Source organism: Microtus pennsylvanicus, chromosome 1 (assembly GCF_037038515.1).
Source record: "Microtus pennsylvanicus isolate mMicPen1 chromosome 1, mMicPen1.hap1, whole genome shotgun sequence".
NCBI lineage: Eukaryota > Metazoa > Chordata > Mammalia > Rodentia > Cricetidae > Microtus > Microtus pennsylvanicus.
Window position 1 is genome coordinate 152,558,302 of NC_134579.1, and position 19,676 is coordinate 152,577,977.

At 38.5% G+C, this 19,676-nt stretch overlaps 1 protein-coding gene across 3 annotated transcripts; it reads left to right on the forward strand.

Moving 5' to 3' along the window:
• Nucleotides 1–1,324: 1,324 nt before the first annotated feature.
• On the forward strand, nt 1,325–19,634 carry LOC142832187 (zinc finger protein 431-like). 3 transcript variants are annotated; one of them, XM_075942454.1, is made up of 5 exons: nt 1,325–1,439; nt 13,024–13,150; nt 13,348–13,408; nt 14,820–15,658; nt 15,912–16,023. In XM_075942454.1, exons 1-5 carry the CDS (start codon nt 1,437–1,439, stop codon nt 15,917–15,919), a joined length of 1,038 nt encoding a protein of 345 aa, XP_075798569.1. In that variant the 5' UTR covers nt 1,325–1,436; the 3' UTR covers nt 15,920–16,023. The 3 variants fall into 3 exon arrangements, with proteins under 3 accessions (XP_075798569.1, XP_075798559.1, XP_075798579.1); XM_075942444.1 differs by having other exon boundaries at nt 14,820–19,634; XM_075942464.1 differs by lacking the exons at nt 14,820–15,658; nt 15,912–16,023 and adding an exon at nt 14,162–14,710.
• Nucleotides 19,635–19,676: the final 42 nt, after the last annotated feature.

The following is a 19,676-nucleotide window of genomic DNA, read 5'->3' on the forward strand; positions in this document are numbered from 1 at the left end:
GTTGTAAAGTAGGATCATGCTAGAGGCATTTCTTTCTGATATTATTATAACTTAGGTATTATTATAACTTGGGTATCTTAAAATGCTGAGCTAAGAATGCAGCCCAAATGTCTCTGTTTTAAAGTTGTGAGCACATTCAGAAGTGGATTTATTCAACGAGGAAGCTGAGAAATAGGCACATCTCCCAAGTATCATGTCCAGAAATCCCCTTTGCTCCGCTGTTTAGGGAAAACATTCCTTTGGAAATGGCTCCCATGTTCTCCATGCCCACCACAGGTAAGAGATCTCTCTCATCTCTTTAGTCTTGGATGTTGCTATAGCTATTCAACTTGACCATATACGGAAACAACTAAAATCCTGACATTAGAATTTAACTCTCAGAGATTTTTGAAAATTAAATCATGTGAAGTAAGAAAATCCATCATCAATCCAGGTTTGTCAAGGTGAAAAGATACATTTTTTTTTTAAATCAGGGCCCCAACTTCTGCTGGCAACCTAAATATATAAAGGACATTGAAAAAGTAATCTCTCAATCTCTCTCTCTCTCTCTCTCTCTCTCTCTCTCTCTCTCTCTCTCTCTCTCTCTCCTACTTGGCCTAGATCTGTCTAGCAGTTCTATCCTTTACTGGCATTAGAGGCTATTTCTTAGGAATTCCCGGGAATACCTTTGCACACAGAAACATCTGCTGACTAACAATAGGGCTTCTCACCTTATTTGTCTCTATGTACTCTGGTAACTTGGAGACTATACTCTGCATTAGTATTCATTTTCAAGAGATTGACTTGGATTTCAGGAAGGAAACTCCTACAGGAATGGAGCCATCATCCAGCCCAGACTAATCACAGTGTTGTGCTCTGGCTCCTACTTTTTTCTCAGTGTATTCTGAAGACCCTGAACCTGCTAGGTAAAAAGTAAGGACAGTTTGCCTAAACTCAGCATGAAGCCACTCTTGTTTGGAGTCCTAAAATCTCTTTTACTTGTTAATATTCCAGGCACATTAATACCTGTGGTGCAGAGAAAACACTCCACTGCACATTTGGCAGTGAGCTGTACAAACTAACCACCAGGAGGAAAGAGGCAAAGTGCTTAAGGAAAGCTGGAAGAGGAAAGTGTCAGCAATTGGAGGCCCCAAGTAAGTACAAATGAAATGCAAATCACTGCAGTTTGGGAAAGGTCTGGGCCTCTCCAGAACCCAGTTTGCCTAGTCCTTGAGTACAATCTAATCCTAAGGGAGGTGTTCTTGTCACTCAGACATCATTAGCCAATCAGGATCTCGAGGCAGACCGCCAGTCAGAAGGTGAGCGGGTGGGCTCTTCCAGACTTCCGGTGCAGGCTAGGATCCGTACCGGAGCCAGCGCGTGTGCTGTGGTGTTCTGTGCCGAGAGCAGTGCTGCAGGGAGCTGTGTGGGGCCAGGGAGAGCTCGGAAGCTGCGACATGGTGAGTGAGGTGCTGCTCTGTTCAGGCGGGGAGGAGTGGATGCCTGAGCCTTGGGAGCCACGTGGTTAGCTTCTGCCCCTTCCCCCAGCGGGCAGAGGCAGGCAGCCAAAAACGGCATTCTATAAAGTCCTTGCATCTCGCTGGCCAGGGTTGTAGCCTCTGAATAACATTCCATCTGGGTCTCCATCTGCTTAGAGCAGTTGGAGCAGGGTGAATGAAAGCGGGTGCAGTTGTGAAACTGAAATCGCTGCTGTTTGGGGAAAAAGGGAAAAGTTTATTCGAAACTGGTGTCAAGAATAAAAAGGTAGATGCACACATTACAACAAAAGTTGTATTTTATTATGCTAGGGTGCTCCTACAAGGTTCACGTTCTAAATTCCCAACTGAAGGACAAAACCTCTCTCCCAAAGTCTGCTATCCTCTGCCATTTTTCTAACCTGAAAGTCAGGTCCTGTCTTCACACAAGTCTCTGATCTGAAAAAGGAAGCATCAGGATCCAGGGGTAGACTCTCCAGCCCTGAGACAGATCAAGGTGACCCCTCACCAGATGACCAGAGCAGAGCATTGCTCTTGACCTCTGCTTATATACTGTCCAGTGGGTGTCATGGGGTTCAAGGACTATCTTGTTATCTCAAGTGAATGGGTCACTGAATTCTGTTTGCCTGGTAAAGCCTTCCCTGTAGTGGGGCTCTTGACTAAGCTGTTTTTACCTGTCAGAAAGCCAGTTTTTACTATGCTCATTAGAGATGGGTGTTTCCAGAGTTAAATGGGAGCAGAAAAAGAGGGTTGTTAGCTGAAGTGGGCCTTGTAATCAGGGAGCCTGGAGGCTAACATCGGCCTTGACAAGTTAATAGGCACACAGAGCCATAGACCCTCTAGCCAGAGAGGAGTTGTATGATTTGAATTTTTGTTTCAGGTAGGCACTTTCTTCAATCCCCTGAGGAAATGACGGCATTTGTGTAGGTGACTGACCTTGGCAAAAAGAATTTCTTGGCGTACCAGACACAGGGGACTGAGTATTGACACAACCTGGTTATTAATGTCACCATGCTTTGGGTATCTAAAAATCAAGTTGCCATACTCAGAAACGCCTAGTTTCTCTAATAACTTCTAGAAGCGATTCACATTTAAAATATACTTGTAAAATCCATTTGGAGTTATTTTATGGATGTTATACACATGTCCTGGGTTGGATAGGGCTCCACTATTGTGCTGTGATGTAGAGGAGTAAAACTGAAGATAGAAAGGATTTACCAAAGCTTAGAAGAAAGAAAGTCACACTAAATAGGATCGATTCGTAACAGGTCTGCTTCCCATCTGTGGCAAAGTTAAGTCATATGCTAACCAGGCCTGTTAGAGATTAGGATGTTAAGATGTAAGTATAAATACACCAGGATGTAACTGTATGTTCACTAGGATGAACCAGGCATGTGATTGCAAACTGTAACAAAATAGAAAACTCTGGTTTATTACCAGCCACTAGTCCCATCCTATATCCAAGAGCAAGCCTATGAAAAGCCTCTCAGAAGAGCATTACAGGGTTAGAACACCCATTAAGGTGTTCCATATACCTCCATTCATGCAAAAAAGCATAGTTGTGCCAATGGGGAACAACACTGTGCATAACAACATTAGAAATGGATGAAGTGGTGTGTTGAGGGCTGGCCTGCTCAGTTGCTGCTTTCCACTATGTAGAGAAGGAACATAACTTCTCAAACTTTGGACCACACCTCCTAGAGCCAATAACAGCCTGAGGCCTAGCCCTTTCAGCTTTGCATAAGTCCCCAAGGTATAGAGCAAAAACAGTTCCTGCTTTTAAACCAGGAATGTGCTTAGGAGATCTGATAAAGGTCTTTAGCCAGGGCCTTAGGAGAGAGACTGCTTCAGATGCTCCGAATCTTAACTCTCCCTAGCACATGAGTCTGATTATGAATTCCATGACTGCTGTGGACTTGATCAGAATACACTTGAGACACCCTAGGTATCCCTTATGCCACCTTGTTTGCTCTAGCTCTTCCTGAAGGAATTCCATTGTGTTAGAGTTCCTGTTGCTTCATGGAAGCTTCCCATTTCCTAAGGTTTCTGCTCTGGAAGTAGTTGACAAATGCTGTTCTTTTTAAGAAGCTTCCTTGGCATAAGATTGATTGTGCAAGACCTCCTACCCCAGGTTTTATCTTTTCTATCATCCCGTCTTCCTGGCATCTCCCCATCAGGACACAGTCATTGAAGAAAGGCCTGCTGTTTCAGCTAACTGGAGGACTTAAGAAATCCTTCTGGGAATATCTTTGCTGTGTAAATCTAACATCTGCCTGAGTGGCAGCCTCCTTACAGTTCCTGTCCCTGTTTAACATGCTCCAAATATCACCTGGGACCTGAACCTAAAGGAGCTTTAAGGAGGATAGCATAAGTGAAGCGCACAATCTGATCCAGGCTGGCTCCTTGTTGAGCAGAAGTCAGAAGGCCATGCACAGTATTATTACAGAGAATCTACATTATTATCTCTGAAGTATGCGCAGTGTTTTCTCCCTGTAAGCACATGTTAATCTAGCACAGTTGCAACTCGAGCCTTGTAGAAAGATATTTCTGAGACAAGCTCTGTTACATTGACTTATGTGATCTTGAACCCAGTCTGTTGCTCCTCAAGGACCAATCTTGCTGTCTGCGCATTTAAATTTCTCAATTCTTCAAGAAAAAGGCTGTCCTCTTATATTTGTAAAATTACCAATTTGAATCATGTAGTGGAGTGTCCCTTGAAGAAATAGGAAAAGGGCTTTCATGTGGAGCATGGTTTCTGCCTTCAGAGCAGAATAGGAGGAATCATTTATTGTGTGGACTACAGGAGCGACAGGTTAGGTAATTGCGAGAGCACAGAGTGAAGGTTAAGGCAGTCCACTACAGACTCACCATTGTGAAGAAGGATCTCATTGGGTCAGACTGAATGACCTTCTGTGTAATTTTACAACATTTGTTAATTCGTGCCCTGTGAATGAAAGCAGACAAGATTGAGGGGTGTACAATTTGATGAGAGTAGCTTGAGCTAATGAATATAGAGTTTCCAGTTATGCATCTCTCTGATGGGGGTATGAGCAATTCAGGTTGAAACAGTTAACCAGGCTGAGAGGTTTGAGACACAAGTCGCCCATTGGCTATTCCTATGTGTTAGGAAACAGATCACAGCAGCCAACATTGCAAATAGCAGCAAGGTCAATCAGAAGGTCCAGTACCTATAGGTTACTCACATGGGGAAGCTCACCTCCCTCCTGCCCTGAACATATTCTCCTGTCACTGGTATTTTCTTCTTCCTGAGTTCTTCATTTTTATAAGTGGCAGAAACTCCTACTTCCTACTCTGCAACCAAACCTCCACAGAGGTTATCCTACCTCAGTTTTTCTCATCTCTAGTTGAAACTTTCTCATAACATACTACAGGCCCAGTCTCAATGACCCCGGACTAATGGTCAGGGTGGCCAAGTCACAGTTTTTTATTTACGGTGCTAACACAGCCAAACTGATGATAATAACTATCTTTTCAGGGTTAGTGTGAGGATCATACAGTCCAGTGACACAGAAACATTGAAGTCTGTATTATAATTTCTGAGAATGAGAAAGAGAGGTGGAAAGTGTATTGTCTTGTAGGCATATTCCAAAATTTTGGTACACTTAAAGTTAGATTAACAGCATTATTCCTCATTTAATGTCCATAAGCCTGTAGTGGCCTGAATTAGAATGTAGTCACTTGATTGAAAATCCTTACAGGTATATGAAGCACTTTATTTCTTATCTCACTGGTGGGTTACTATAGGGTGCTTATTGATATTTTAGTGTTAGGAGCCGTTTTCGAGGATGTTCCTCAGTAGGGATCTGAAATTTTTGTGTCTGTAGCCTCACCCCATAGCCTTTTCTTAGTGTCTACTTTCTTGTGGCCAACATTTATCACAATCCTTTTTTCTTGTGTTCTCATGTGTACACCACCATTATAGACGATGTCTGTGAATTACCAAAGATACCCCCGGAACAATTGCTTTTTATTCGTAAGTCATTTTGCTAGCTTGATTTTTTTTTAATTGTTTTTTTATTCTTAAAGTACATACTTTTTTTGATCACAGGGATTCTTTTGTAGTCTTGTCTTTGCGTTTTTTGAGGCAGTGTTTCCTTGCACAGCCTATACTGTCCTTGAAATCAATTTGTAGACCATGCTGGATGTGAACTCACTGAGATCCACTTGCCTCTTTAAAAGTATCTCTGTAGTCTAGGCTGTCCTGGAACCCAAAGGTCTAACTGCCTCTGCCTCCAGGGCAGGGATTAAAGGTATGCTCCAGCACACCTTGCTTTTTCATTTTTATATTATTGGCAGATTGGCCTAGAATGTATGGTTTTGTATATGTGAAGCACATACTGTTCTGCTGTGCTTTACCAATATCTTGACCTTGAACATTCTCAGAGTGTGTAATTCTTTATTCCAGCGCGTCTTACATAAATGACCTTAAGACTGTAGGAGCCTCCAGAGTCTTGGGATGACAGGCATGTGACAGTCTTACCACCGTTCGTGAATTTTTAATTTTGTTTTAGTAAATATGAATCAATGCCTGCATGCACAGATATACATGGCACTGCTGACTGATACAACAATCAGAAGATGTCCGCAGAATCCCTGGACTTGGAATTATGAATACTTGGGAACACCCATGTAAGCACTGGCTATTGAAACTCCCTCTTCTGAAAGACCAACAAGCACTCTTAACTGCCGACCCCATCTCTCCTGCACTGTGCTATATTTTCATGTTCAATGTTTGCATTGCTTACATTGGAAACTGTAACTGTTTAAGCATGTACGCAGTTTTAGCTAGATCTTACTATTCTTACAGTTTATTTTTTTTTAGATTAGCCTTTTTTACAAAAAGAGATTTTAAAAAAATACCAATCCAAGTTCCCACTCCCTTCCTGCCTCTCATTCCCTCCTCACACACACCCACCCCACCCCCATCCAATCCTAAGAGAGGATAAGGTACCCTGCACTGTGGAGGGTTCAAGGCCCTCCCTACTTTATCAGGCTGACCAAGGTATACATCCAAAGAGAATAGGTTCCCAAAAAGCCATTACATGTAGTAGGGATAAATCCTGGTGCCACTGCGAGTGGCCCCTCTGTCTACAGTCATGCATCTGTCAATGCATTCAAGTGTACTTCCCATTTTCTTTTCTATAAGGTTCAGTGTGGCTGGCTTTACGTTAAAGTCTTTGATCCATCTGGACTTGAGTTTTGTGCATGGTGATAGATATGGGTCTATATTTATCCTTCTACATGTTGATATCCTGTTATGCTAGCACTACTTGTTAAATATGCTTTTTTTCCCCTTTTCATATTTTTTGCTTATTTGTCAAAAATCAGGTATTTGAAGGTGTATGGATTAATATCCGGGTCTTCTATTCAGTTCCATTGGTCCTCCTGTCTGTTCTTATGCTAATACCAGGCTGTTTTCAGTACTATAGCTCTGTAGTAGAGTTTGAAGTCAGGGATTGTGATGCCTCCAGAAGTCCTTTTACTGTACAGGATTATTTTTGCTATACTTTTTTTTTTTTTTTTTTTTTGCTTTTCCATATGAAGTTAAGTACCATTCTTTCAAGGTCTGTGAAGAATTTCTCTGGGATTTTGCTGGGCATTGCATTGAATCTGTAGATTGCTTTTGGTAAGATTGCCATTTTTACTATGTTAATTCTGCCTACCCAAAAGCTTGGTAAATCATTCCAGTTTCTGTTGTCTTCTTCAATTTCTTGCTTTAAAGATTTAAAGTTCTTGTCCTATAAGTCTTCCACTTGTTTGGTTAGAGTTACTCCGAGATATTTTATGGTATTTGTGGCTATTGTGAAGGGTGTTGTTTCTCTGATTTCTTGCCCAGACCTTTTATCATCTGTGTACAAGAGAGTACTGATTTTTTTTTTGAGTCAATCTTTCATCCTGCTACATTACTGAAAGTGTTTTTGAGTCGTAGACGTTTCTTGGTAGAATTTTTGTGATCGCTTATGTAAACTATCATATCAGCAAACAGTGAGAGTTTGACTTCTTTTCCGATTTGTATCCCCTTGATCTCCTTTTGGCATCTTATTGCTTTTGTTTGGACCTCAAGAACTATATTGAATAAATATAGAGAGAGTGGACAACCGTGTCTTCTTCCTGATTTCAGTGGGATCACTGTGAGTTTCTCTCCATTTAGTTTTATGGTGGCTGTTGGCTTGCTGTATATTGCCTTTATTATGTTTAGGTATGTTCCTTGTATCCCTGCTCTCTCCAAGACCTTTATCATTAAGGGTTGTCGTATTTTGTCAAAAGGTTCTTTAGCATCGAATGAGATGATTACATGGATTTATATTTCAGTTTGTTTATATGTTAGATTATGTTGACATATTTTCATATGTTGAACCATCCCTAAATCTCTGGGATAAAGCCAACTTGATCATGGTGATTTTGTTGATTTCAGCCCTCAATTTGATTATTTCCTGCCATCTTGTTCTCTTAGGTGAGTTTGCTTCTTTTTGTTCTAAAGTTTCTACATGTTCTGTTAATTCACTAGTTTTGGATTTTTACAGCTTCTTTATGTAAGCATTTAGTGCTATGAACTTTACTCTTAACACTGCTTTCATTGTGTCCCATGAATTTGGTTATGTTGTATGGTTATTTTCATTGAATTTTAGGAAATTTCTTTCTCAATCCATTGAACATTGTTTAATTTCCATGTGTTTGTGCATTTTCTGGTATTAGGATTGCTGTTGACTTCTAGTTTTAAACAATGGTGATTTGATAAATTAGATGGAGTTATTCCAATTTTTTGTATTTGTTGAGATTTGTTTTGTTACCGAGTATGTGGTCAATGTTTGAGAAGGTTCCATGAGGTGCTGAGAAGAAGGTATATTCTTTGTTGTTTGGATGGAATATTCTATAGATGTCATTAAGTCCATTTGAGTCATAACATCTGTTAGTTCTCTTATTTCCCTGTTCATTTTTTGTCTGACTGACCTGTCTAGTGGTGAGAGTGGACTGTTGAAATCTCCCACTGTTAGCGTGTGAGATTTAATGTATGATTTAAGCTTTAGAAGTGTTTCTTTTACATATGAGGGTGCCCTTGTATTTGGGGCATAGATGTTAAATATTGAGATTTCCTCTTTGCAGATTTTTCCTGTGACTAATATGAAATTACTTTCTTTGTCTTTTTGACTGATTTTAGCTTGAAGTCTATTTTGTTAGACATTAGGATAGCTATACCCACTTGTTTCTTAGGTCCATTTGATTGATACATTTTTTTCCCAACCCTTTATTCTGAGACAATGTCTGTCTTTGAGGTTGAGATGTGCTTCCTGTATGCAGAAGGATAGATTCTGTTTTGATATCCAATCTGTTAGCTTGTGCCCTTTTATAGGTGAGTTGAGTCCATTTACAATAAGGGATATTAACAGTGGTTGCTATCGTCTGTTAATTTAGTTTTCATTGTTGGTGATGTTAATTTGTGCATTTTTCCCTCCTTTGGGATTTGCTGCTATGAGACCATCAATTGTCTGTGTTTTTGTTGCTGTAGCCAACTTTCTTGGGTTGGAGTTTTCCTTCTAGTATTTTGTGTAGGGTTGGGTTTTTGGCTGGGTATTGATGAAATCTAGATTTGTCATGGAATATCTTGTTTTGTCTTTCTATGGTGATTGAAAGTTTTGCTGGGTATAGTAGTCTGGGCTGGTCTCTTAATGTTTGCATATCGCTTGACCACCACCTTCTGGTTTTCATTGTCTCCAATTAGAAATCAGGTTTAATTCTGATAGGTCTACCTCCATATGTTACTGGCCTTTTTCTCTTGCAGCTCTTAATATTCTTTCTTTACTCTGTATTTTTAGTGTTTTGATTATTATGTGGCGAGTGGATTTTTTTTTATCCAGTTTATTTGGTGTTATGTAAGCTTCCAAACATTCTCTTGAAATTATTTTTTGGTCGTTTTCTTTTGTTTCATCTATATTTGGTTGTTCAGGTCTTACTATTATAGAGTCTTTAAGTTTTACTGGTGTTGTGTTGCTCTTTGTGGTGTTGCATGTGTTCTTACCTTCTTATCCTTTCCTCTAATAGGTGTGGTTGGAGCTATCTGAGATTCTGTTGATTAATATTCTAGGTGCCAGTGTATCCAAAGCCCAGATGACTATTCCTTGTGATACAGTCAGTGCCACAGTTCTAGTTACTCCATTGGTTACTCTATGTTCCTGGAGATAGCTCAGTGCTCCTGTGCTCTGCTCTGCTCCCTTGGAGTTTGCTGTCTCAGGCTTACTTTGGTTTAGGTTCCTGGATTTGACCTGTTTCTGTAAATCTTGCTCTGTTTCCACTCTTGCAGAGAGGTCCCTGGCTTGGAGTTGGTCCTGCAAAGGTCTCTTGCTCTGGTCTACTGCCTCAGATTTTCCAGGCTCTGGTGTGCCCATAACTGCAGAGGGTTTGGCTCAGGTTTACTCCCTAGAGGTCCCAGACTCATGCTCAGACCTGCAGAGGTTCCAGGTTTCTGCCTGTTCCCTTTGATGTCCCAGATCATTGCCTGGACCCACAGAGGACCTGGCTCAGTCCTACTCCTTCTGAGGTCCCAGATTCATGCCTGGCATTGCAGAGATCTCTGGTTTTTGCCTACTCCCTCGGATGTCACAGATTCACACACAGACTGGCAGAGGTCCTGGCTCAGTCCTACTCCTTCTGAGGTCCCAGATTCATGCCTGGCATTGCAGAGATCTCTGGTTTTTGCCTACTCCCTCGGATGTCACAGATTCACACACAGAATGGCAGAGGTCCTGGCTCAGGCCTAGCTCCTGGGAGGTCCGAGACTCACACCCAGACCCACAGGGGTCCTTGCTTAGGTCTACTCCCTCGAAAATTCTAGATTCAAGTCTGGACCCTCAGCAGTCTCTGGCTCTGGCTCACTCGCTCAGTGTACCTGTTCCAGTGGAGATCACTGTCTCTGGCAACTCTTGTAACTTATATTCGGCATAATCTTATCTCTGTTAGCCACGTAGCCTAGTACCTTTTTCAGCGAGTCAGTGACATCTTGCGTCCTCTGCATTTGGGTGGCAACTGCAGACTGAATTCTTGCTCTTTCCAGGATTCTCCTCGTTCTTGTTGCCCCACCTCTACTTTCTACATTTGCCATGCCTCTACTTCCTGCCTGGTTACTGGCAAATCAGCATTTTACTAAATACATACAAGAAACAAATCTTCACAGGTTAAACCATTGTCCCACAGCACGTTGTGCCTTCATTTTCATTGAATTCAAGAAAGTCTTTAATTTCTTTCTTGACCCAGGGTTGTTCAGTAATTCACTGTTCAATTTCCATGAGAGTAGTCTAATTGTGAAATTCTAAGTTTAAACCATATGATAAGATACAAGGGATTACTCCATTTTTTTTTTTTTTTTTTGGTATCTGTGGAGGTTTGCTTTGTTACCAAGTATGTGATCAATTTTAGAGAAGGTTCCATGAGGTGCTGAGAAGAAGATATATTCTTCTGTGTTTGGGTGGAATGTTCTATAGATGTCTGTTAAGTCTATTTGATTCATAACATCTATTAGTTCTCTTATTTCTCTGTTAAGTTTCTGTCTGGTTGACCAGTCCATTGGCAAAAGAGGAGTGTTAAAGTCTCCTACTCTTAGTGTGTGGGGTTTGATGTGCGATTTAAGTTTGAATAATTTTTCTTTTACAAATGTGGATGCTCTTGTATTAGGGGTATAGATGTTCAGGATTGAGACTTCATCGTGGTGGATTGTTCCTGCTATGAGTTAAAGTGTCCTTTTCCATCTGTCCTGATTGATTTTAGTTTGAAATCTATTTAGTTAGATATTAGCATAGCTACACCTGCTTGTTCCTTAGGTCCATTTGATTGTAAAACCTTTTCCCAACCCTGAGTTAGTCTCTGTCTTTAAGGTTGAGGTGTGTTCTTGTATACAGCAGAGGGCAGGATCCTTTTCAATGTTTCTTTGACCAATTAGTTTATTTCCTCTATAATATCTTCAGCACCTGAGATTCTTTCTTCTATCTGTTGTATTCCATTGGTTATACTTGTCTCTGTAGTTCCTGTTTACCCAGATTTTCCATATCCAGAATTCCCTTGGTTTGTGTTGTTTTTATTACCTCTCTTTCAGTCTTGAAATGTTTGCTTCACCTGTTTGTTTTTTCTTTCTTCGTTTCTTTCTTTTTTCTTTCTTTTTTTTTTTTGGTTTCTTTGAGGGATTTATTATTTTTTTTTTCAATTTTTTGTTTGTTTTTCCCTTCATTTCTTTAAGGGAGTTTTTCATTTCCCCTTTAAAGGTCTCCATCTTTTTCATAAAGTTATGTTTAATGTCATTTTCTTCTGTTTTTTCTAAGTTAGGATGATCAAGTCTTCCTGCTGTGTGACTACTGGGTTCTGGTGTTACCATGTTGCTTTTTAGGTTGTTGGAGGAATTCTTGTATTGGCGCCTACCCATGTCTTCCTTCAAATGAGGCTGGCAGTGTCTTTGCACCTTTGTTCAATCCTTGCAATGACTGAGTGTTTGGGAGTTTTTCTTGGTCTGCTCTGTACTGTCAATATCTGTCTCAGAAAGCCTCTGAGGTGTCTATAAGCCTGCTCTCTTAGTCTTCTCTTCTGGTTTGCTTTCTTGGTCTTCTTTCTTGTTCCCCTCAGTGTTGTAGCATGCTCTTGGTCCCCTTACTATTGTAGAAAGCTCTCGGCTCTTAGGCATGGTGTGAGTAGTAGCTTGGAGTGCCCAGTGGATGAGGCTGGATTTCTGGAGAGCCTTCCCACAAGAAATTCCCTGCTGACTGGCTAGAAAAGCGAAGGGAATTGCAGGAAGGGCCTGGGGTTTTGACCCACTGTGGAGGTCCTAGAGAGTCTCCCATTGTGTGCTGTTCACTCACCTCTTAAGTCTTCTCAGTATTGGAGCTAGCTGTGTTTCAGAGTTCCACCAATATTGCAGGTGAATAGGCGGGTTTGGGGCAGAAACTTTAGAGAGACTTGAGTTTTGTCTATTTCATTTCTATGTTCATTTATTTTATTTTTGTTATAGACATGCTCTTACTATGTAACTTTGACTTTCATGAAATTAATTGCAGATATAATGAAGACCTCTATCTTAATGACTCACCTGCCTCTGTCTCCTGTGCTGGAATTAAAGGCTTGAGCCAATACACTCTGCTTACCCATTCTTTTTTTTTTTTTTTGTAGTTAGCAATTATTAATACAATTATCTCATAGAAACTAATTCTGTTGATCTCTTTGCTTCTTTTCTCCTTCTAGCACACACACACAACACTTTCTCTCTCTCTCTGTCTCTCTGTCTCTCTCTCTCTACATGCCTATCTGTGTGTTGATATTTTTCTTGCAAATATAAATTTTGTTCAGTGGGCTCAGAAATGGCAGGGGTAAACCTTATTTTTAGATTCCTTCTAATTGACTCAGTGATTATATTAAAACTTCTGTTTCATGTAATCACTCCGATTTATGTGGAAATCACTCAGATTTATGTGAGTATGATGTCAATGAAGAATACATATCCTATGCTGTCATTACCAGAATTTCTGTAATACACTCTTATGGAATATTTTAGGATGCAGTGACCTATGAGGATGTGCATGTGAACTTCACTAAGGAAGAGTGGACTTTGCTTGCTCCTTCCCAGAAGAGTCTCTACAAAGATGTGATGGTAGAAACCTACAGAAATCTCACGGCTATAGGTAATACTGAGTATTTTTTCAATTTTTAAGATAAATGGACAAATTTTTCTGGTTTTTTGATGCTGCGCAGTGATCTTGATCATGAAAGAGGAAGAATGTAAATAAGTCAGGCATGGTTCTAAGGTTTGCCAAGGATTGTATTATATTTTGCGTGTATTCCAATAGTGTATCATACAATTTCTGTTGGTCTATTTTAGGCTACAAATGGGAAGATGAGAATATGGAAGAATATTATCAGCATTTTAGAAGAAATGGATGGTAATTTTCATGGGAAAATTGATATAAATATGTATCTGACTTCATGTTGATGTGTTATTCAGTTTTAATGAAAAACAAGGAGGGAAATAAGCATAGTTTTTTTAAAAGATTATTTATTTATTTATTATGTATACAACATGCTGCCTCCATGTATGCCCGCACACCAGAAGAGGGCGCCAGATCTCATTACAGATGGTTGTGAGCCACCATATGGTTGCTGGGAATTGAACTTAGGACCTCTGGGAGAGCAGACAGTGCTCTTAACCACTGAGCCACCTCTTCAGCCCCAATAAGCATAGTTTTGTTTCTAAATTATTATTAAATTCTCACAACACTATTTACTTTAATGTCAGGTAGCTTATCCGTGCTTTCAAAGAAGTATTCTAAGTAACGAGTAATGGAAGCAGTGGATTAACCGATATAATTATTTATTATGTCATTTGAATGCTATATCATAAAACTGTCCACTCGTTCGGTTTTATATCATTCAGATGTTATAAAATGATTGGATGTTGATCAGGTCATCACTGTATATACAAAAAATTCCAAGAAGGAAGTAGTCTATCAAAAGCTACTGTTATATAGCTACTCATGTAGTGACTTACAAAAATATTGAGAATTCAGAATATGAGAGTCAAGAGGGTTGTTGTCTGCTGGAAGTTTAATCTCTATAGTTCATCTCAGTGAGGAGCAAAACTAATGTTTGTAAATAAAATGTATTTCATTTATATTTCATTTGTTGTTTACTTATAGGCATATCATATGCCAGTCTGGATACAAGCCTCATGATCCTTAGGGATATGGACAGCAGTAAAGTATCTATATCTCCCAATCATTTAGAAGTTCTGTAATCCCCTCTATGAGCAGCCTTATTGAATGTGATAATTTGGTTTCCTGACTTCTTTTGGGATTCATCAAAAACCATACACTAGTGTAAATCCATATGAGCACAAGAAATGTGGAAACGGCTGTGTTTGTCTTGATTCACACTGCAAATGTATTGTGACTCCTACTATAGGATTACTTTATGAATGCAGTCAGGGTAGTAAAGGTGTGAGTTCTTACAGTTTACTTCAAGGATGTAAAGAAACTCACCTGGGAGAGGGACACTATAAATGTGAATAATGTACTAAATGCCTGAACTACCACAGGTATCTTAGCACACAGAAAACAGCCCATATTAAAGTTGAACCCAGTGAATCAAAAAATTTAATAATACCCATAGTTCTGATTCCTGTTTACACTTGCAGTAAAGAACTTACATGGAAGGTAAGCCCTATGAATAAAATCCATGTGGTAAATCTCCAGCATATCAAACTTATTGATTATATGGTAGACTTCAAAAGAAAAAAACGATGCATCAGTGTAATGATTGTAGTAAGGAATTTACTCATGCCAGCTTTCTTCACAGGCACAAAAGAAGTCATCCTGTAGAGAATCACTATGAATGCAAGCAGTGTGGTAAAACCTTTTCATGTCACCATGAAGATTATTGTAATCTTCCGTTTCAAGACTCAAGTCATACTGGACAGACATCCTATGAAGGTATTCAATGTGGCAAAGACTTTGCACATCACAGTTATCACCAAATACCTGAAAGAACAAAAAGTGGAGAGAATCACAATGAATATAAGCAGTGTGGTAAAACTTTTAGACATCATAATCATCTTCAAAAGTATGAAAGCACTCATACTGTAGAGAGACGCTTCAAATGTAAACAATGTAGCAAATCCTTTACACTTAATTTTAATCTGAAAATGCACGAAAGAATTCATACTGTTGAGAAACCCTATGAATGTGAGCAATGTGGTAAAGCCTTTATACATGTCAGTCATCTGAAACTACATGAACGAAATCATACTGGCGATAAACCCTACGAATGTAAGCAATGTGGTAAAGCCTTTACATGTAACAGTCATCTGAAAATACATGAAAGAATTCATACTAGAGGGAAACCCTATGAATGTAAGCAATGTGGTAAAGCCTTTACATGTAACAGTCGTCTGAAAATACATGAAAGAATTCATACTAGAGGGAAACCCTATGAATGTAAGCAATGTGGTAAAGCATTTACATGTAACAGTCATCTGAAAATACATGAAATAATTCATACTAGAGAGAGACCCTATGAATGTGAGCAATGTGGTAAAGCCTTTAGAAATAGAAGCTACCTAAAAATACATGAACGAAATCACACTGGAGAGAAACCCTATGAATGTAAGCAATGTGGTAAAGCCTTTACATGTAGCAGTTATCTCAAAACACATGAAAGAATTCATACTGGAGAGAGACCCTATGAATGTAAGCAATGTGGTAAAGCATTTACATGTAATGGTAATCTGAAAATACACGAAAAAACTCATACTGGAGGAAAACCCTATGAATGTAAGCAATGTGGTAAAGCCTTTGTATGTAACAGGTTTCTGAAAATACATGAACGAAATCATACTGGAGAGAAACCCTATGAATGTAAGCAATGTGATAAAGCCTTTGTATGTATCAGTTATCTGAAAATACATGAAAGAAATCATACTGGGGAGAAACTCTATGAATGTAAGCAATGTTATAAAACCTTTTTTTGTAATAGCCATCTGAAAAGACATGAAAGAATACATATAGGGGAGAAACCGTATGAATGTAAGCATTGTGGTAAAGCATTTACATGTAATGGTATTCTGAAAGTACATGAAAGAATTCATACTGGGGAGAAACCCTATGAATGTAAGCTATGTGATAAAGCCTTTTCATGTACCAGTCATCTGAAGAGACATGAAAGAACCCATACTGGAGAGAAACCCTATGAATGTAAGCAATGTAATAAAGCCTTTTCATGTAAAAGCCATCTGAAAAGACATGAAAGAATTCATACTGGAGAGAACCATTATAAATGCAAACAATGTGATAAAATCTTTAAATGCAGTAGTTACCTGAAAAAACATGAAAGAAAGCATACTGCATAGAATCCCCATTAATGTTAGCAATGTGGTAAAACCTTTATAAGTAGCAGTCATCTGAAATTTCATGAAAGATATCCTACTGGGGAGAAACCCTATGAATCTAAGTGATGTGGTAAAAAACCTTTTTATGTTTCCATAATCTGAAAAGACATGAAAGAGCTCATCCTGGAGAGAAACCCTATGAATGTAAGCAATGTTGGAAAGCCTTTTTAAGTAACAGTCATCTGAAAGACATGAAGTAATTCATACTGGAAAGACATACTATAGTTGTAGGGTGTTCGAAGGTGTGTGGATTAATATCTGGGCCTTTTATTGGGTTCCATTGGTCCTCCGGTTTGTTGTTCTGCCAATACCAGGCTGTTTTCAGTACTCTAGCTCTGTAGTAAAGTTTGAGGTCAGGGATTGTGATGCCTCCAGAAATTCTTCTATTGTACAGGATTGTTTTGGCTATACTGGTTTTTTGCTTTTCCATATGAAGTTCAGTACTGTTCTTTCAAGGTCTGTGAAGAATTTTTCTGGGATTTTGAGAGCATTGCATTGAATCTGTAGATTGCCATTTTTACTATGTTAATTCTGCCTACCCAAGAGCTTGGGAGATTTTTCACTTTCTGGTGTCTTCTTCAATTTCTTTCTTCAAAGATTTAAAGTTCTTGTTATAGAAGTCTTCCACTTGTTTGTTTAAGACTTTCTCCAAGATATTTTATGTTATTTATAGCTATTGTGAAGGAAAATCAGGTGTTTTTGGAGTTTTTTCTCTACCATCCTTTTAGGGATTCTGTGGTCATGTACAAGTTAATGGTCTTTTCTTCGTGAATTTTTCCCTTTGTACCATCTCACCTGTGCAGTGATAAGAATTGTAATAATATTGTATCAATAAGAGTTTAAAATAATTAACAGTATTTTCATCTAAATATATTGGTACACAGGACAACCGAAAGCATATGTCTATTTACATGTGAAAATGATAGTCATGTACGTTGTGTTTTATTTCCTGTTCATTCTGAAGTATAAATGTAAACACTTGTTGATAACAGTTTCATTAACATTGTCTCAGAAATAAAGTATATTTCAGAGAGATGACAGTATGTTAATGGTGTTTGCTACTAAGCCTGGTGTATTGAGTTTAATACTCAAGAGACTCTCTTGAGTCCCACGAGTTTTTCTCTGACTTCTACCTACTCTTAGATTATGGCATATGTGTGGCATACTCCACCACTTAAAATTTAAATACATACTTTTAAACCCAAAGAAGTGACAGTATGTTCTCTTACTGAGGTTTTGTTGCCGAGGTGCTTGCTGCCTATTTAGACATCCCTAAAACTTAGGTCCCTAAAACTGAAATGTAGGATAGAGTGAACAGATACCTGATCTTTCGCTTCTACATGTACACCATTGCACATGTGTATACTAATAAGCACACATGTCCTTTAAAGAAACAAATTAGCAAATCACAGAAAACAAAGAAATTATGACCTGATATTCAAGTTAGAATTTGTCTATGAGGTAATGACAAAACATTGTTAGTGTTTAAAAAACAATATGGTTCCTGTGTAAAACTTATATTGCCCTTTTTTTCTTTGAATCAAAGCTCATTTTAGGAGCACATTTTAGAGTATTGAACTTTCCTCACTGTAATCTGAACATTCTAAAGAATCTGAGTAATTTTGTGTATTGTTTTGTGATGTTTGCTATATAGTGATATATCTCCCTGAGATAATAGTTATGGAGCTTTTTCGCTAATGTTTCAGTTTCTAGGAACAAACCATGATATTTTCAGAGACTGTGCCAATAATACTTCGTATCTGTTATCTCTGTGAGAAAATATGTAATCTAAGAAATGCAAGACATATATATAGATAGTGCCCCCTGGTTTCACAAATTTCATTTCATTCTATAAGATAAAATTTTTCTCTGCTTTGTTTTATTTTTCTAATTTGTATGTATACATTCATATACATATGTCAGCTTCCTCACGTTTCCTATTTATTTGCATCCTTGTGTGAAGATATGTGCTTATTGAAAGCAGGAGATGGTATTACACCATTAGAGCTAGAGTTATAAACATTTGTGACCTTGAGGGCTGATTTCAAACCGATGTCCCTGTGATTTCACCAAATGTTTTTATCTGTTAGCCATCTCTAGCCATAACATTAGTTTCTAGTGTCTTGGCAATTTCTGCAACTGATTTCCCTGCTATATGACAACTCCAATGCCTGCGGCAAGTCCTTTTATTGTGCTGCAAACAGATAAAATCTCTGGAAGAAGGATCTATTCAATGATCATTCTGATATGTTTATTGATGAAATCATGGAAATTTGCTTTATACTCCAAAAATTAGTGAATTATAGTATATTTATATCTATAGTTACTTGTAGAATGATTTAAAATGCATAGTGATCTCATAAATTTAGAGATGTTAGACATTCTAGAGCTCAGATTATGAAAACTTTGGTTGACAATCTTTGCTGTAGCAGTCATACAACTAAGATGTGTGGAAAACAGAATCCCTAATCATATAATTGACTGATCATTAATTCACTTTTAAACTTTAATCTGGATATTATTCAGGAAGGCAGTGTCACTCTTGAGTTGAATTTGAACTAAAAATTTAACTTCCATCTTATCAACCAAGAAAGGCATCACTGAGCCCACTGTGTCCGTCTAGAGTTGGCAGATATTTCCTCCAGCAAAGAATGAACACCAATCACATAAAAGGATTAAAAGTATAGATTGATAAGTCTGGCGGAACATCCCTTTAGTCCACGTACTATGGAGGCAAAAGCAGGTATGTCTCTGAGTTTGAGGCCAGTCTTGTCTATGTAGTTAATTTCAGGCAATCCGGTGAAAACTGGGAGCAGCACTGATGCTAGGAGTCTGGGCTATCCAGTATCTGCTCCCTAGAGCTTTTAAAGGATGAAATTTCTAAAATCTATGGAATTTAGGGAATTGAAAGTGTTTGATATTAAATTCAACATGAGCATTGGTGACCAGGAATAGACAGGTATGATCTGTTAGAGATTTTTCTGGTTGTGTGTCAAGGACCAAATTATGGAATTTGCTAGTTAATTTTAAATGTCTTTTTGACACAAAGTGACATCACTTGGAGGTTGAAAGATATATGTAAATATGGGTGCCCTGTATTCACATTGTGGTACATTCTCTTAAATGTTAACTTATATATAATAATTAGGCACATCTGGGTATCACCATGTCATAAGCTCATCTTAGAGAAGCTGTATAATAGTAAAGAATGCAGAAGAGAGGAAAGGAAGTATGTGTTTATTCTCTTTATTCATTTGTGTGTGAATGTC